Source organism: Bison bison, unplaced genomic scaffold (assembly GCF_000754665.1).
Source record: "Bison bison bison isolate TAMUID 2011002044 unplaced genomic scaffold, Bison_UMD1.0 scf7180017864499, whole genome shotgun sequence".
NCBI classification, from domain to species: Eukaryota; Metazoa; Chordata; class Mammalia; order Artiodactyla; family Bovidae; genus Bison; species Bison bison.
Window position 1 is genome coordinate 9,078,141 of NW_011495058.1, and position 18,524 is coordinate 9,096,664.

An 18,524-nucleotide genomic window follows, 5' to 3' on the forward strand; every position below is an offset into this window, starting at 1 on the left:
CAGAGCGGTGGGGAAGCCACATGGCAGAATGTTCTTTGTCTCCCTGGCGTGGAGCTCAAGCCCCTATCCGCAACTCATTTCCACCTGCACCAATCATCCTTTGAGATAGCTCTGTCCCAGATGAAAACCACAGTGAACCCATCCAGCCACTTCTACAATGCAAGAGTGAGTTCCTTAGAGCTTAGCAAATGCTACCAGTGCCAGGGGTGGAGGTGGTGGGGGTGGCAGAGGGCGGGGGGGCAGGGTTTACGACACGCCAGTCATGGGGGAGTGCAATTCCATTTTGCCCATAAATATGTTTAGATATCATGCAAAAATAGAAAGATGAAAAGATTTCTATTTGGTATGTCTTAACTGGACTGTTCAGTGCTAAAAATTGCCCTAGGAGAAAAATAGTATTTTGTATTTCCCTTTACCTGATCACCACTGCAGCCAGGCTAACAGATGCCTAATTTCTTGTGTTCACATTAGCCCCTAAGAAGAGCATACTTATGAAGCTGTGGGAATAACACTGTCCCTCGCCCCTCCCCCGCCACCCCGTAGCAATTTACTGACACAGATGTCTTTGTCCCCTGAAAGGGCACATAATAAAAAATGCCCACCGCAGGAAGGCTCCTTTGGTGCCAGATAACGCAGTCAATTTAGGACTTATCAAGGGAAATGACACAACAGCTGGAGAATGAAACTCTTCCCCCGACCCCCCCAGCCCCAGCTACTGATCCCTGGATAAATGAAAGCGTACACCAAGCTGGAGACAGCATGAATTGGGGATGGTGGAAGATTTCAAAGTGCAGCTCCATCCTTCCTGGAGTGAAGCCATTCTCCCTGCAAGCTGACTCTATTGTTCTTCACCTCTCCCCTGGACTTAGGTGAAAAGTTTTTCTTTTCCTTTTTCTGCACAATCACCCACCAGTTTCAGTCCATTCCAGGACTTGTCTAAGGAACTGGGGTGGACTCTATCAGTCTGGGTTTAGGGTTATAGAAACTGCTATTATTATGAAAAGAAACAAACATTTGTACCCCCAGGGTCAATTTTTCAAGAACCCTGAAATAAAGATGTTAACATTTGTGGGGAACTTGGAGCTTCCTATATAGATTCTCACATTACAGGGCAAATGGAATCTGTCAGTAAAATCAGTTGTGAATGTGTACACTGTACCCTATCTTCTCATTAAAAACAAAGTCCTGTAGAATTTTCACATGTCACTAAACATAATTTCATGGAAGAAAGATGTGTGAAAAGTGGTATAATCACTGCCTTTAGCCTCTAAATATTTCTACTTCTTTCTTTATGTTTTGTTTGTTTGTTTTGATTTTGGGTGTGCAGCTTGCAAGATCTTAGTTCCCTCACCAGGGATTGAACCCTGGCCCACAGCAGTGAAAGTGTAGATAGAGTCCTAACCATTGAACTGCCATGGAATTCCCTCTAAGTATTTTTTAAGTGACTCCTGGGAATCCTAATAAGTGGAGAGAAGGAGCAAGAGAAAGAGAATAGGTAGGTCCAGCCTCTATGGAGTTTGCTGTCTACAGGGGGTTGGGGCTCAACATTATGAATGAGAAATAGAGGAAAATACCAGGCTGCCTACGGTTAAGAACTAGTAGTGTGGCACCCATATTGAAATTTTAAGAGAAGGGAGAAGTGACACGAGACAGGATTCATCTGGGTCTTACCCAGTGGGCAGCTTTCAGAGAATATTCTGGTCCATAGGAGCAGGGTACAGATAGGCATGGGTGTGGGGAGGAGCTGAGCACTGTGGGGGCCTGCAGGGAGCTTGGTAGTGGGAGGGAGAGCTTGTGTTGTGAGTGGTGAATATTTCAGTTTAGAATAAAGAAAATCTATGTCCGTGGACAGGGCAGAAGATGACTATAAAACTGATTGGCTGTTGAGATTAATTATAATCCCGCTTTTTCTCTCCCAACTAACCCAGAAGCCTGGTATCACTTGGTCAATGAAGACTTTTTAGGCTGTGCCTGGTGAGGGCTGCCCTCTGGATCTTAATTCCCACCCGCAGTGCACCTGGAGCAGCTGGGAGGATTTGCTAAGGATTCTGGGAAGTCCTGTCCATGCACATAGCAGTTTAGAACCTCTGCTGTTTCTTCCTTTAAAAATTCCTAGAGCAGGAGTTGCAAATGAACATCTTGCAAAGAAAACAGCTTTTTGAGTGCGTACAATTTGGGGGAATTACTTGACAACATTAAACACTGGGAGATTTCGAACGAAAAATTTAGATTTGTCATTTTTTTCTTTGAAATGTTAGAAGATTTGGTCCATGAGGTCCACACTTACACTTGGACACAATCAGTCAGCTGGCCCTGCTTCAGTTTGTCCATTCAGCTCCTCTGCATCCTTTCCTCCAGCCCTCCTCAGACCTTCTGCCTTGCTGAGCCTGTCTTGTGACCCTGCCTTTAGAGCATGCATTCCCAAGGGGGTGGAAGTTGGTTCTGAGGTGGCAGTGGGGAAGGTGGAAAAGTCTTAGGTAGCACGATTGTTGCACTCCCGCAAAGGGCTGAGGTACATGAACAGAACCAGTGTGTGGCACACCTGTGGTGTTAACATTTCACTGAGGAAGGGGGCCAGCTAGGACGGAAAAGTTTAAACGAGTTCCTTGTGGAGGGAGGAGGCAATAGTAAACCAATAGTCGAGAAGCTCTGGTGCAGAACAGAGAGGGACACCTGGTACAGAACAGCACAGGAGCACAGGGAGAGGGGGCTTAGGCTCTCTCTAAGAGGAAAGGAAGAGGAACTGGTGGCTTTGCAAGTATGAGGAGTGGAGGTTCAAAACTGAGGATAAAGAAATGGAAGCTGGACACTTTCCTGTAACAACATGGCTTTAGGACAGTGGTTTTCTTTCTTTTTTAATTTATTTGGCTGGTCTGAGTCTTAGTTGTGGCATGTGGGATCTAGGTCCCCAACCAGGGATCAAACCCGGGGCCTCCTGCATTGGGAGTGCAGAGTCTTAGCCACTGGATCACCGGGGAAGACCCAAGGACAGTGTTTTTCTTAATTCAGTAGGTCTAGAAGTCACCTGTTAAGACCTGGGACATGCATTTTTAACAGGTACCATAGGCAACTCTGATGCAGAGGACCTACTGACCCCAAGGTCAGAAGGTTTCTCTGTAGTTGTGGCCAGTCCGAGTTTGGATGTGGCATCCACTGCATGGCTCCATTTGACGCTTAACCATCATCATTCACCAGGTTCCACTCCACAGAGATCGCTACCACCTTGTAAGATGATGGGCCAGAAAGACTACTCAGTAGGCGCCCCATCCTTGCCTCCACTCCCAGCTCCACCGTTCATAGCAACTGACAAATGTCTGGGAGTCAGTGGGCTAGGTGGCCAGTGGAGTCTGGAGTTTAGAGGAGAGTTTTTCTCTGAGCAAAGCTAGGTAGGGAAGTAAATTTGTTGCCTTACATTAGCCCCATCTCTAGACCAACAGGAAGCAAGAGAGTTAATCTGGAAGGATTTCTGGGGTCGACTCTAGTCCCATGGTCCACCTGAGTTGGCAGTGCAGTACCAGGCAGGTTTATGATTTCAGATGCAATTTTGTGCAAGACGCTTCCAGCTAATGTCTTCCTTGCCTTTATTGTTTATCTCCTTACTAGTTACCTGAGACCAGCCATGAAATCCCTGTGTGTGACTGTGCAGGTTGCTCTTGACCAGATTGCTGAGAATAATCAGGGTTGAAAGGAAAGCTATGACCTCTTACTTGCTTGCACTGACCAGTTGTGTGAATTATCTAAAAAGCTCAGAGAGGTGGGTGCCTGGCCCCCTGAGTCCACAGACTTCTATGAGACGCCAAACAAACATTCATCACATCTTCTTCCTCGTCTCATCCATTTCCCACTCTTGTCTTTTTCCTGGTTCTACTTAGAGAGCTGATAAGATAGGAATTATGGTGAAATTGAAACAGGTGATGGTCTATTGGACAAAGGCCCGGGGAGGGAAAATCAGTATTTCATTGTTTGTGCAATTTGTTGATTGCTGGAGATGAGCTGCTTGGCTTTCTTTATATTATTGTTCTCATCCATAAAAATCAGATGGCAGATGTATTATGATGGTTTCATTTCATGAATCCCAAGACTTATGCAAGACAGTGTTTGCATGGATGAATATTAGTTTTCTCTTATTGCAACATGTGGGATTTGTTTTCCCACATTGGGAGAATGCATTAGATGGTGTCCATAACATGTTTTGAATTAATAAAAAAAATAATGCAATTTTTTTTTTTTTTTTGGTTCCAAAGTTTCTGTTTTAAGTGCTTGAGGTTTTCTCTCCACTGTTGGACTGTTGGATAGTTTCCCTTCATTAATGGTTATATGCTTTTCTGTTTGAAGAGAGGAAATGAAGGATGAATGGTGAATGGTAAATGGAGGCTTCCCTAGGGAAGGTCATTATAGCTCTCAATCTGGCCCAGAGGTTGACAGTCCACCCTGGGATCAGGCAGTCTGGCTTCCCTTTCTCCATCGTGTTATACCTTCTCCTGGCTCTGAGGAGGTTGGGTTAATTCTAAGGATGAATCTCAGGCCTCCTTGACGGGGACTTCAGAGGGAACCCTCAGGTCCCCCCGGAAGTGAATCCAGAACCTTGAATCCAGCTCTAGGGAAACCCAACTTGGTATTTCTCTGCATTGGGAAGGAAGTGCAAATGTGTCTCTTATAGAAGTTTGCTCCAGATTAAGTCAGTCCAGTACATTGGATTGGCAAGAAAGTTCAGGTTTTTTGTAACATCTTAATGAAAAAACCTGAACGAACTTTTTGGCCTACTCAGTGTTAAATAGATTCAGAAAGCAAAGACTTCCAGGCTTCACCCTGAATGAGCCTTGCTAAAGGAGCCAGAAGATCAGCCTATGGAGGGATTGGCTCACCTGGCATTGAATGTTGGCAGCAACGCTTAAGTATAATGATGACATTTCCCAAATCTGGAATGTATGGGCTGAACAATAAAAGATTTTCATGGGAGCTAAATGCAAAGTGTGTGAAAAAGAACCTGTTCTGTAGAATCAGATTGCTTGTTCACTGAGCCCATACTGAACTGAGTGCTCAGGATGGGCCAGGACTGTTATTTTGTTTAATTTTCAAAATTTAGCTCCTTCCAACTGTTCCCCTGGACATCAGTATAAGGGGTTGCTAAAACGGTCCAACAGTTTCATTCCACCCACACGCCCCTTCTACGCTCTCTGCTTGTGGGATTGTTACAGAAGAAACACGTATCTAATATAAAGAAGGTGCCAAATCTGAATCCACTGCCTTCTAAATATCCATCTGCTTTTTAGTGCTACTCTCACAGCAAAAAATGGGCATATTTACCAAACATTTCTGAGACATAGGAAACCATTTGGGAATGTGCAATGTAATTTGGGAGAACAGCCTGCTTACAATGTGGTGACTTTATTGAGCTGTAGAAAATGGCGTGAAATTGATCAAATGAATCACGGGTCCCACTGTGCCGTAGCTATCACCAGGCATCTTTTTTTTTTTTTTTAAGTTTGTTAGTTGTTTGGGATCCTTAAACATGCAAACTTCAGAGAGTCCACAAAGGAACCAGGGCTGTTTTGTGGCATCCAGTACTACCATATTGTTACTTCTGTGTAGCAGGAAAAGTTCATTTTCAAAGCAGATACAATTCAGTCTTCAGGTGTGAATGGTATGAACGACAGTCTTTTTTTGTGTTGTTGTTTTTAAAAAACTTCTTAGCACCAGGCATCTTTAGGTTCACTTTATAGTTGTTTTTTTTTTTTTTTTTTTAATATATTAGCTCTCAGTCCTTTTGCTGTCTGAGAATTGAGCTTACAGGCCAAACCAAACCCAGAAAAGCCTGCTTTTTTGTGTGTGTGTCCTGAAAAGCCAAACCAAACCCAGAAAAGAATACAAAAGTCCCACGTCTACTTGTTTTTGAAAAGTACTGTGTAAATCTTAAGTTGGTTTGGGACTTTGTCATTTGTTTGACTCTTCCAGACTTTCCAATAGCTCTGCTTATGGAACCTGTAGTTACCCCTGGTGACTGTGGAGACTGAGCAAGGTTTGACACAGGGCAGGCTGTGCAGTGCTGTGAACAAGAATGCCGGTGTTTTAAGGAGTGTGCATCCCTGGGTTGGGAAGATCCTCTGGAGGAGGGCATGGCAACCCACTCCAGTATTCTTGCTTGGAGAATCCCATAGACAGAGGAGCGTGGCGGGCTACAGTCCGTACATTTAGAGAGCTGGACATGACTGAAGTGACTTTCTGTTCAACCTTATTCTGCAGATAATAGATGGAGGGTACGTGTTAAGTTGCTTCAATCATGTCTAACTCTTTGCGACCCTACAGACTGTAGCCTGCCACACTCCTCTGTCCATAGGATTCTCCAGGCAAGAATACTGGAGTGGGTTGCCATGTTCTCCTCTGGGGCATCTTTCCAGCCCAGGGATCGAATCCAAGTTTCCTGTGTCTCCTGCATTGGCATGTGGGTTCTTTACTACTAGGGCAACTTGGGAAGCCCAGCATGCATGCATGCTTGGTATTAACTCTGTATTTTTTCACCTGGAGTAGGGCAGGTTATGGATGCCCTACCCACTCCCATTCATTTGAAGCAATGGCAGGTTGCCCAGCATCATGTCACTTTGACCATGACTTAGGAATGTTCACTCACCAAGGTTTTGACCATAGGTTCAAATCCAGTTTGACCTGGTTCAAACTATGGCCTTGGCTTAGTGGAGGGATTTGTTGATCCATTAACCATCCAACTTAATTGAAGGATTATTTACTTCAGATGTCCTTCTGTTCTGTCTCAGTCTCCAAAATTGAGATCACTATCTACTGTACTGCCATAGACCTTATTCATATGTTGACCATAGCATTTTATTTCCCTTTGTTGTAACTGTATTTCTTTGCTATCAATTCATGACCTTCCCCCCAGAGCAGGGACCACATCTTGCTTATTTTTTCTTTCTTTGTTTCTATTTCTGTGCTCACTTATATGTGGTGCTCAAAAAGTAAGTTGTTGTTTTTTTTTCCACATTTAAAATTTTTAAGTTGACACCCTCTGACTAAAACACGTTTTCCCTCCTATAATTTAACCTGTATATAACAATTACATCTGAAATATAGGGTTGGGTCTCCCTACATTAGGCTATCTGCAAAGTTGGTAAAGTTTAATCCTAGACAAAAGTAATTTTAAATGCATATTGCATGCCTGAATATACATTTCAAAATACGAACGTTGTCTAGGGTTTCTCTTCATGTTGGTTCAGAGAAAAATCTTGTGCTTTAATTACAAGATATGGGTTCAAGCATTTAACAATTACTTGAAGACTATTTAGGTGATTTGATGTATTTTATCATTCAAATTGCACTGGATAAAATTTATGTGAAAGCGTCCTGTCTTTTTAAGGCAGCACTGGTGTGTAGAAAGTGTATGACCCATTGAATCTGACTGCCTGGGTTATCATCTTGGCCTTGTCACCCAGGAGATTTGTCATACAGTGTCAAGGTCCTTAACTAAGACTGAATCTGGCCTCTCTGACATAAGATAGGTTGTATTTTGCAGGATCTATTTGATGCCAGCATCAGTATCCGAAAATGATAATTTATATTACTTTTTGTGAGTGTTCAAATAGGCAAAATATTGAAAGTGCTTTGAAAACTACTTTACAAGTGAAGTCTTTTTTGTTGTTGTTTTTGCTGTACCACACAGCAAGTGGGGTCTTAGTTCCCTGACCAGGGGTTAAACCTGTACCCCTTGCAGTGGAAGCATGGAATCTTAATCACTAGACTGCCAGGGAAGTCCACAAATGAGATCTTAAATGGAAGTTTGCTGGGGAATAATCAGTATCAGAAGATGTTCCATGTATTATTTATTCTATATTGGGTTTATGCTCAAAATGCTCAACATGCTCAAAATCTGTAGCAGTTGTAAGCCCAGCACTGGGTTTGTGTAAAGTCCAAACCCTGGTAGGTGTAGTCCTGGACCTTCTCGTATCTCCCAGAGAAGGTACCTCATTCAGGCTCTGCATATGAGTTTGGAGTTTCTTGCCTCGAGTGTCTGTGGTAAAGGAGTCTCTTTTCCCCAGTTTTTAATATTTCCTCTCAAGGACATGGACTCTGGTTCACTCATTATGCTCATAGAATGTCCCACTGGCCTCTGTGTAAATGAAATTTCATTTGGTCCATTAAGTAGCTCTGTAACTGATTTCTGAAAAAGGCTAATCCTTCTCTGCCCAGCTAGAGACAAATGGCAAGACAGAACCAAGTGCCATCCATACATTTATGCATGCGTATGTATATATGTACATGTATATTTTTGGGGGCGCTTGCTTGTGTGTGTGAGGGAGACACGGCAAGCCTCCATTTTGCCTTGCGTCTCTAGACTTGGCCCATGATATGGAGAATCCCTACTATTCCTGTTATAACAGGTCACTCATGACCCTTGACCAAACACAGATACTCACATATATCCTTGTTTTATGCCACAGATGCCTCTGCAGTGCTGTAGCCCTTTAAACCTGTAGTTGTTGGGTTTTTGGTGCCTGGAGAATTATAATTCATGCACTATTCTGTGATTTTATATACAGGTAAAAATTGTACTAAAGGTGAACAACTAACATTAAATTAGATCATTGTCACATTCATCTCAACATGTTTCTATTTGCATCTGATACATACGCTGTCTTCTCCTAGGGCCACTTACCATTTCTAAAATACGTCTACATGGCCTGCTCAGGGAGGCAGACCTGCAGGCTCACGTTATTTTATGAATGGTTGTTCAGAAGTTTCTCATCAGATTCCAGCCCATGCAGCTTCCCCCTCGCGCCACTGGGGGCAGCTCGCGGTGCACACACCACCCGCCCATAGGCACACTCTCTTTTATTTCTTCTGACACCTACAAATAGAATGGCAGGGACTTCAAACACACAGAAAAGCAGCTTGACCTGCCGGCTGAGTGCCTGTTGTTGGTTATTTCAGTTCTGAGCTATGTGGCTCATGCCCTGAAAGCTGATCAGTTTCTTCCTTCTGAAGTGGCCAGACTGACTCAGCGCCATCAGAAGGCATCTTGGGGTGGAAACGGCCCCTCCATGCATTCACTGATGGGGTGTGGAGGTGTCTGCTTCCCCAGTGAACCACTGGCCCTGGGCATGGACTTCATCCCAATATTGACCTACCAGTGCCAGGAAACTTCTCTTCTGTTTGAAAGATCAGAGGGAGAAAGAGGGAGGAAGGGATAGGAGGGATGAGAGAGAGAGAGGCATTGCAATTAGGCAACAAGAAGATCACCACGATTTAACCGAGCCAGAAAGGATACTTACTGCTGACTAACTGGCCCACGCTCAAAGCTGAAGAAGAGGAGGATGAGGAGGAAGAGGAGGAAGCCTGCCGGACGGGGCTTTGAGACATGGATGCTTGGCTGTGAGCCAGGTGCAGAAGACTGCTTTGGGAGGCTGCTTGACCCACTGACGTCTGGGAGGGTTGGTGGAGCTACGCAGAAGGATGTAAAAAAATACACAAAGGCATGAAAAATTAGGAGGAAAATGCCAGGGAATAGAAGTGTTATCAGGGCTGAATCATTTTATTTCTAAGAATATATACTTCTCTGGAATAATGCACACCCTGCACAACAGGCAGGGTTTTGTTTTCTTTCTTTCTTTTTTTTGTATATATTATGTGGCTGCTTCCTTGACAGACATTTTATTAGTATTTCTAAATATATTAATTCCCTACTTGGCTTGCTGAAGCATCTAGTTTTCTACATTTCTTGACCGCCACATGTGATTGGACTCTTTCTGCCTGTTCATGCAATTCCAGGGCACTTGACAGGCTTCTCGAGTACATATAGATAAAATATAACACCTGCCATCAACTTAGACTGCAAGACTCAAGATCAAGGGTGGGTTGTGCCCAATCATTTTGTCTTATGTAACTGGTGTTTTTAGGAAAGTTCCAATTTAGGCTGAGTGTGTATGGGAACTTCCTGCTCTCTCAAACCAGAGTCTGGGTGTATTCCTGTGGAGCTGGGAAAAATAATTCTAAGATCCTATCGAAATTAAGAGAGAAATGGGGGCAGTCAGGACAAATGTATCGATTGATATTTGTCCCTCTTGGTTGTCACTTTCTTACACTGTGCCAGCACTCTGTTCGGCATTGTCATGCCCTCGCATTTAAAACTTTCACATCAGCCTGTGGAGTGGGTGTTATTCTGACTCCTCTTTTACCACCAGGGAAGCTGAGGCATAGAGACTTTAAAGGATTTGGTGTCTTCCTTCGGCAGGTGCGGAGGAGCTGGTCTCCAGACCTATGAAATCTGATCCCTGGGCTTGAGCTCTTAGTCACAGCGCCACAAGTCAGAATTCACTTTAAGTCTTGTGTGCAGTAAGGAAGGTGGTCATTGTATTCATGACTTCTTTCCAGGTTATCAAAGTGCTATGGTTCTGGGAGGTGAGAACCTCGACTGAAGGGAGGAAGGAGAGAGAAAAGGAGGACAGTCACAGCTTCTGGGTCCACCTGGACACCTGGGAGGGGTCTCTCTCCATCCACGTGTTGACCCTCTGGGAAGCTGGCGAATGACAGCCCTAGGCCTGGCACAAGGGCACCAGTAGCCTCAGCAGTGGCTACCTTTGTTGATTAGATGAGATTAGACAGAGTACTTTCCGGAGTGCTTTCATTTCCATCATCACAGCTCCCAGAGGTGTAGGAATGGTTTCAAAAAAGGTTTTTAACAAAAGGAAGTCAGTCTGGGAGTGGAATCAGGCCAGGCCCTGAACTTTGGTGAAAAGAGAGCCAACTACAAAACGGGCACTGATCTTTGACCACCTCCTCAGGATCTAAGAGTCAGCCTGGAGATTTCAACATCACATTTGTCTGTGCTTTCCCAGTGTGTGTGTGTGTGTTCAGTTTTTTTAATTCAACTTTTTCAAGATATAATTTACACATAATAAAATACATACATTTTATGCATACAGTTTGATGAATTTTGTCAAATGTATACATCTGTGAAACCACCATATTATCAAGATATAGAACCTTCTTATCGTTCTATAAAGTTCCCTATTTGCCTTTGTAATCAATTTTCCAGCTCCTGGCCCCAGACAGGCCCCAGACTGCTTCCTGCCACATGTACTCATTTGGCATAATTCTAAAACTGGAGTTGTATGGTATGTACTTTTTTTGCATTTGACTTCTTTTGCTCAGATACGGTTTTTGAGATTTACCCAGTTTTGTTGGATATATCAGTAAATCATTTTTTTAATTGCTGAGAAATATGTATAGTATTGTTATACATCTGTATGCATATCTATGTCAAAGATTGTCCGTGCATTCATCTGTTGATGGACATTTGGGTTATTTCTGGTTTGGGGCTATGATGAAGAAAGCTGTTATAAACATTTATGGACAAATTTTTGTGTATCCCTGTGTTTTCATTTCTTATATGTAAATACCTATGAGTGGAACTGTGGAAATGACTGAGTCATACCTTAATTGCACATTTACCTTTTAAAGAAACTACCAAACTGATTTCCAAAGTGGCTGGAGCCATTGATATGCTCACCAGCTATGTATAAGAATTCCAGTTGCTGTGCAGCATCACCAACACCTGTGGTCGACAGTCTTTTTAGTTCCCTAAAGTGTTTTTAACCATCAATTAACATTCTACTTTCATACAATTGTTAATCATGTGCTACTTTGGAAATGTGTTTAGGGACCTATTTCCCTTCCCATCCCACCCTCCCCCCCTACCCCGTGGTAATGCTTTTGCTCTCCAGATTCACAGGCTAGCTCTCAGATCAGATCAGTCGCTCCGTCGGGTCCGACTCTTTGCGACCCCATGAATCGCAGTACGCCAGGCCTCCCTGTCCATCACCAACTCCCGGAGTTCACTGAGACTCATGTCCATCGAGTCAGTGATGCCATCCAGCCATCTCATGCAGCAGATACAGCTGGCCCAATTATGGGAAGTAAGTGACTCTCCCAAGCCCATGAGTCTGCCTTAGAATCTAGGCTCTTGCCCCATAGTTCAGGGCTCTTTCCAGGATGCCAGGCTGTCCTGTTCCACAATTTCCTGCAATTACATCTCAAGGGAAGATCCTTATTGTTACTCCACTGTGCTACGATTGTGAAGTAAGGTAGTTGTAATTGACATGGAACTCAAATTAATATGCAACAAGCATCTGCCTAAAGTAATTAGCCAATCTGCTGAGCACATAATCAACAATCGAATCCAGTAAATTTTATTCTGTAGGAACACACACTGAAGATTAAATCTATTTTTAATTTGCTTAATAAAATGTGATGGATATTTGCATGTCAGTCTATCCCCTCTAACCTATTGAGTTGTCCTTCTAAATATTGTTACTTGACAAAAGCTTTGCACAGTTTTGAGTTACTGAATCATGAGCTAGTCTTTGGTTTTACCATTTCATCAATATTTTATTGGCCCTGGGTGTGGCAAAGTACCATCAAGGAACTGGATAAGACAATAATCAATTTAAATTTCTTTTTCTCATACACAACTCAGTAAAGAAAAATTACTAGGCTTCAGTCTACACAAGAGAAGGAATTCTAGAGGAAAACAAAGTAGCTCTATTGAGAGTTTGTTCTATGTCTACACAGTCAAAGAAAGAGATGAATCTAAGATAACTAAGAATCTAGGAAAGATGTATTTTGTCCAAAGGAAATAACCACTTTTTAAAGAACACTGGGGTCCTGCTTACCTTCCAGCATCTAACCAAACAGTTCAGAATAACCCATAAAAATTCTAAAAAGTTCTTACTTGGAAAGAATCAAGATTTTAAGGTTATGGCATTTCTAGCAAATTAATACAGGCATAGAAAGTCCACCAAAAAGGAGGAAAAGGAAGGGGCAGTTCGTGTTAGCCTGGGGCTCTGCTTCATCCAGGGACGGAGAGAAGGATGTGAGGATGTTCATCCCACACAGGGGATGAGAGACAGGCAGAAACAGGATTCAGAGTCCCTTAAGCTTTACGCTTCTTACTGCATCTCATAGGCTGGCTTTGTTGGTTTGTTTGTGTTGGTTGGCACTGCTGCTGTTTACTGTATTCAACAAAAATAGACATAGGCACACTTTGAAGGCTTTCTGGATTTTCTGTGCCAGTGCTCCTCATCTGTCTTCCTTGTGTAACACAGTATATCCTTAACAATATTATAGTTTCTGGAATAAAGCATCTTCTAATTAAATTCACAATTGATATACAAATAAGTGAAGGTGACAAGCATATTGGAAAATGGGATAAAATGAAGAACCAGAATGTGATAGATGAATTGGAAAAAGTTAATTTATATAAACAGTAAAATTCAAATGGCATTGAATACAGAGAAATTCATTTGGGTAGGAGGGAGAAGAAACTTTCCAAACAGGTAGAGGCAAAGTGGGTGCAGAAGAAACGAAATCGGTGGTTCTCAAGATTTAAGCACTCTCAGAATCACCCGGAGGGCTGGTAGAACACAGATCCCTGGACCCTACCCCACAGTGTCTGGTGCAGTAGGTCCAGGTGGGAGTCAATAATCTGCATTTCTAACAGGTTCCCAAGTGAGGCAAAGGCTGCTGGTTGAGGGACCACTTAAGGTTTTGGAAGGATCTTGTCTTAGAAAAAGGGTAAAGAAAGTAGATTTATTGCGTCTAGACAAGAGAAGCCAGAGCCTAGATTTAGTAAGAACTTTTAATTAGGAGGACATAAAGAATACCTGAATGTTATCAAGGAGTTCATTCTACAGTGGATGTGGCCAACTGTGCAGGTGTTAAATTTGCTGGAAGGTTCAGGGTTGACCTTAGGACAACCTAACTTGAAAACTTTTGAGTACTAAAATTTTGAAAAATTCTGATAGTTAAAAACTCCCTTGGGTATCATATCTAGAACATGATAGAACTCTGCATCTTAGTGCAGAGGAAGGGGTTAACAGAGAAAGAAAATTAGGGAAGAGAGTGCTGTGTGGAAGTTCTCCCCAAGCTGCCGGCAGGTGCTGGTTTGGAACATACTGGAAAATGGCAAAAGACACAGAATCAGAAAGCCACGGAAGGGCCTGGGCTGGGCTCCTCAGGAGCATGACTCTGGAATCTGGTGTCCCTGATAGGGAAACACTACCATTTGGTAGCAGTTAAACACGATGGATGGAGCACACAGCATAGTAAACACGATGGATGGAGCACGCAGCATAGGCTGGGTCCTGAGCAAGGCTGAATCAGTCTGGTCCCTGCCTTTCAGGTGTAGACAGTACAGACTGCTGACAGTGAATGGAGTGAGGGGAGAACCAAGATGAGAGAATGATAAATGGGAGCTTCACAAAGGAGGGATCCTGGGCAGGGGGATGGTGGTGGGAGTTTGCCAGACAGAAGAGGTGGGAAAGGCGTTCCAGACTAGGGTGGGCAGGGAGCACATGCTCTGTCAGCTGAGCTCGACTGGGAGCGACCAGGGGAGACCAGAGAGGTGAGATGCCCGGATGTGTGTCTGGAAGGTCAAAGGTCTGTTTTGTATTGGGGTCACTGACACACATTTCCTTTCTCTAGGAAACACTTATGGCTATTTTAGATCCTGTATGGGTAGAAATACCTTATTTGTGTCTCATTCTGGATGGCTCCAAGAAAAAATTGAAAGCTACTGATTTAGGTAACAGCTGGGAAAAAAATGGTGACTATATTTTTTTACTTGAAAAAAAAAATAAAAAAAACAGATGGATTTAGAGAATCATGTAGCATTTTAGGGGCTTCCCTGTGGTGCTAGTGGTAAATAACCCACCTGCCAGTGCAGGTGATGTAAGAGATGTGGGTTTGATCCTTGGGTCAAGACTATCCCCTGGAGGAGGGCATGGCAACCCACTCCAGTGTTCTTGCCTGGAGAATCCCACAGACAGAAGAGCCTGGCGGGCTATAGACAGTAGGGTGGCAAAGAGTTGGTCACGACTGAAGCGACTTAGCATGCACGGCATTTTAGACAGCTAGTTTAAATAAATCATTTTCCTTTGGCTTCCTATTAGCATCAAGATTACATTTTGAAGAACAATTGAGTGCCTTCATGGATGGCAGTCTCCAAGTATTATAGCCATAGTATTTAATTTTTGAAAAATTTCAATGCTTTGATTTTACAAATCACATTTTCCCTTTCCCGTGTCTCTATTTTCTTAATGACATTAAAAATCTCCCATAAACTTGTTGGGATTTAGTCAGAGGAAGAATAAACATACACAACATGATTTCTGTGCTGCTCATGAAGAAATCATGAATTCACAATCACAGAATAATAAGGGCAAACCCTGGCATGTGGGTCACTCTGACTTTTGGAGCTGCGGAATCTTATGGAGGAAAGGAAAGTTTACTTTCAAGCTCTACCAAATATTTTTGTATTAAGTTCTTTGTTCCATGCACAGAAAGATACTTCTCTCTCCCTCATATTTTTTTTTTTGTGTGTGCAGCATGTGAGATCTTACTTCCCTGACCAGGGATCAAACTCACATCCCCGGCACTGGGAGCAGAGAGTCTCAACCACTGGACCACCAGGGAAGTCCCCCTCTCTTTCTTATCTAGTCATTTTCTGACCTTTATCTCTTTGCATTGCTCACCAAGAATTCCCGATTCGATACTATGGAAGTGATATCTAGAACTATCAGATACTGGTATACGTTTTTTTTTTTAAAAAATACTGTTTGTATTTCAGATGATAACTTTGCAGGTTCTCAATCTTTCATCATTGGAACAAAGCATCCTCAAGAGTAGTTGACTCTTCACTCTTCGATTTTATCCAGGTTCTTTTAACTAGCGGTAGGCATGTGTAAAAATTAAGATTTTAAAATTATTTTTATTAAATTAAAATGAATCACCCCAGGTCATCTAGCCCAAGAGGCCTGTACTTCACTCCATAAAAAGTGGACTTCCTTTTGAGTGCGAGTTAGGGATTTCTCTGCTTTTGTAATTTATGACATATTTTACTGCTGGAACTATGCTCTGGTGAGATCAAGCATTTGTCATAAATCATATGAAAAAATAAATTGAGAAACTTTTCTACTGTACAAGAGAAATCCTTTATTTTTTAGTGGTTGTCCATATTATATCTCTTCAATGTAAAGGGTAATATTTAAAGAAAAAATTGAAGACCACTATTCTTATATATATCTCTAGGTCTGAGCTTTTTACTTTTGGACTCTCGGCATTTTATGACCCTCTATACTCATAATTCCCCCTTTTACATCTGGGACTCAGACTTGAGCATTTCCTGTTGATTCACCCAACTTGTTAACTTTACTACACTTTCCGAGGTGTTTCAATCAGAGCTGATGCCAAGAAACAGTATGGCGCTCTTCTCCTGATATTTCTCACCAGGTCTGTCATCAGTTCCCTTGACCTTTCTAGGACTTGAGTAGACCCCTGGCATGTGCCTTGAACAACGGGACAGGCCCATAGGTGCCTGCCGTGACTTGAGGATTCAGGAAGGTTTGAGTGTCACTCTTTTCAGCTGTGCACACATGTGCTCTCAGCATGCACTTTCATGAGAGATGCATGCACATATACTGGCAAGGCAACTCCTGCTCTCTGCGATCGTTGTAAATGGCATGAGTTGGATGGGCAAGGCACATCCCCTAGAGGCTGGCTGTTTCTTCCCAGTTGCTAGATCTCCAGTTCTACCAACAGGGTTGATGGCAGTGGTTAGACTAGCAGAGGACCAGACATTCCCACTGTGATAATGAGGTTTCATTCCAGGGGTCAACAGGTAGGGTGTGAGCAAGATTCTGAGGTGCATCTATGCTCACGAGAGAGACTGTGTAGATGGATTCATGCTGTTGATAGTGGGCGAGGGTTTGAGGAGGACCACCTCCCTCTTACTTGCCGTTTCTTAGTTAGGTCCTTCTGGATCAACACTGTACTACCTCAAATATAGAGCTGTCATCTTGTATAATGGCAGTGGTCTATCACCCACACACCCTACTCAGAAATTCAAAGTGAGAGTGAGAGCTACTTGTATTAAATGTTGATGATCTCTAATTAATTCATCACCTTCTTGGCAATTTACAACTTGGGTTTGCTGACAGAAATAGTTTTTTAGCAGATTGTGCAAAAAGATTAATTTTCTCATTTCTGCGCCCAGAGATAATTTTGAACATAGGTTTGAACAGATAGAACTAGAGATTAAAAAGCCAGTGAAACATTTGGGGGAACTACTTATTCATTTTTTTGGCCACCCTGTGTGGCATGTGAGATCTTAGTTCCCTGAACAGGGATGGAACCCGTGCCTCTTGCAGTGGAAGCTCAGAGTCTTAACCACTGGACCAGCAGGGACCAGTCCAGTTCCCTTGGGGGAACTATTTAGAAGGTTAGAGAATACAGTGGAATCCTGTAAATAGTAAAAGAAAGAAAATAGCTGAGAGACAGGGGCAGAGGGAGGGGGTAGAAGTCTTCATGATACATTTGTCAGGGACTGTCCCACTGCCTGTGAGAAAGCTGGGGAAGAAGAGGGTGGTGGGAACCCTGGCTCACAGGCAGTGGTTTCGATTTAGAGGGAGAACCACGGGAGTTAGAGAGGCCCCCCAGCTGCTATGTGAGGGAGATACTGACATTTCCCCATTTTATAGATGAGAAAACTGAGGCACAAAGATGAGGAATGCCTCAAGATCATACTGGGACAAAGCCACCCTTTTCAGTTTGAATATTAGGCCCCTTCCATGACTGTTCTCAGATTCACTCTGCCTTTCAGTCACATGAACCTTTGCCCTGTGTTTTAGCACTCCAGGCTTCTGCTATGCCCACTGCCTGGAATGTTGTTGACCCATCATTCACCTGGCTGACTCCAACCCATCCATTAAGATTCACTTCCAAACCATGTGAGGACTCAACACTCTCTGGACAAAGTCAGTCACTTCCATCTTTGTGATGACACTAAACTTTGTGCATACCTGTCCTGTTACAGGACATGCTGTCTTATTTATTTATTAAAATTTTTTAATAAAGATCCATGTCACTGGATCTTAGTTCCTCGCCCGCTCCACCCCCCTCCCCCCACCCCGTCCTCCGCCTCCCCGCAGTGGAAGTGCTCACGTGGTTTGGAAGTGAGTCTTGATGGATGGGTTGGAGTCAGTCAGGTGAATGATGGGTCAACAACATTTGTAACCACTGGACCAGCAGGGAAGTCCCAGGACATTCTGTTTTATTGCACAATGGGGCTGTGCTCATACATCTGTGTCCTCTACAAGACTATGAGCTCCTTAAGACAAGAAACTGTCACTCTTTCAACCCTGTTTCTTATCATTAAGCAGGGGCTCAGTGTATAGTGGGTTATCAAGAAAGGTTTATTGAAGAAAACAATTAACCAGAAACTCCATGAGGTCAGGGACCATGTTGTTCTTCTTCAGGGCTGTGTACCCAGCTTCCAGTATAACACACAGAAAGTGCTTGATTGATATTTGAATGGATAAAACATACTGGATTCTCATGGCTTTAATAAAATTCTGCCAATTAGAACCTCCTATTTTTCATTCCCTAATTTCTAGGAAGCACTTTCAACAGCATCAATTTGGGATCTCCTAATGTGTAATACTTCCCCCCCCCCCCCTTTT

The 18,524-nt window shown here is 43.1% G+C and overlaps 1 protein-coding gene across 1 annotated transcript in view; it reads right to left on the bottom strand.

Annotated features, from left to right (window-relative positions):
- The window catches only part of POU6F2 (POU class 6 homeobox 2), a 389,753-nt gene that overhangs the window by 4,269 nt on the left and 366,960 nt on the right, over nt 1–18,524 (bottom strand). The window contains exon 8 of the mRNA XM_010829123.1: nt 9,282–9,450. Coding sequence (XP_010827425.1) covers nt 9,282–9,450 — 169 coding nt within the window. The remainder of the gene's footprint in view (nt 1–9,281; nt 9,451–18,524) is intronic.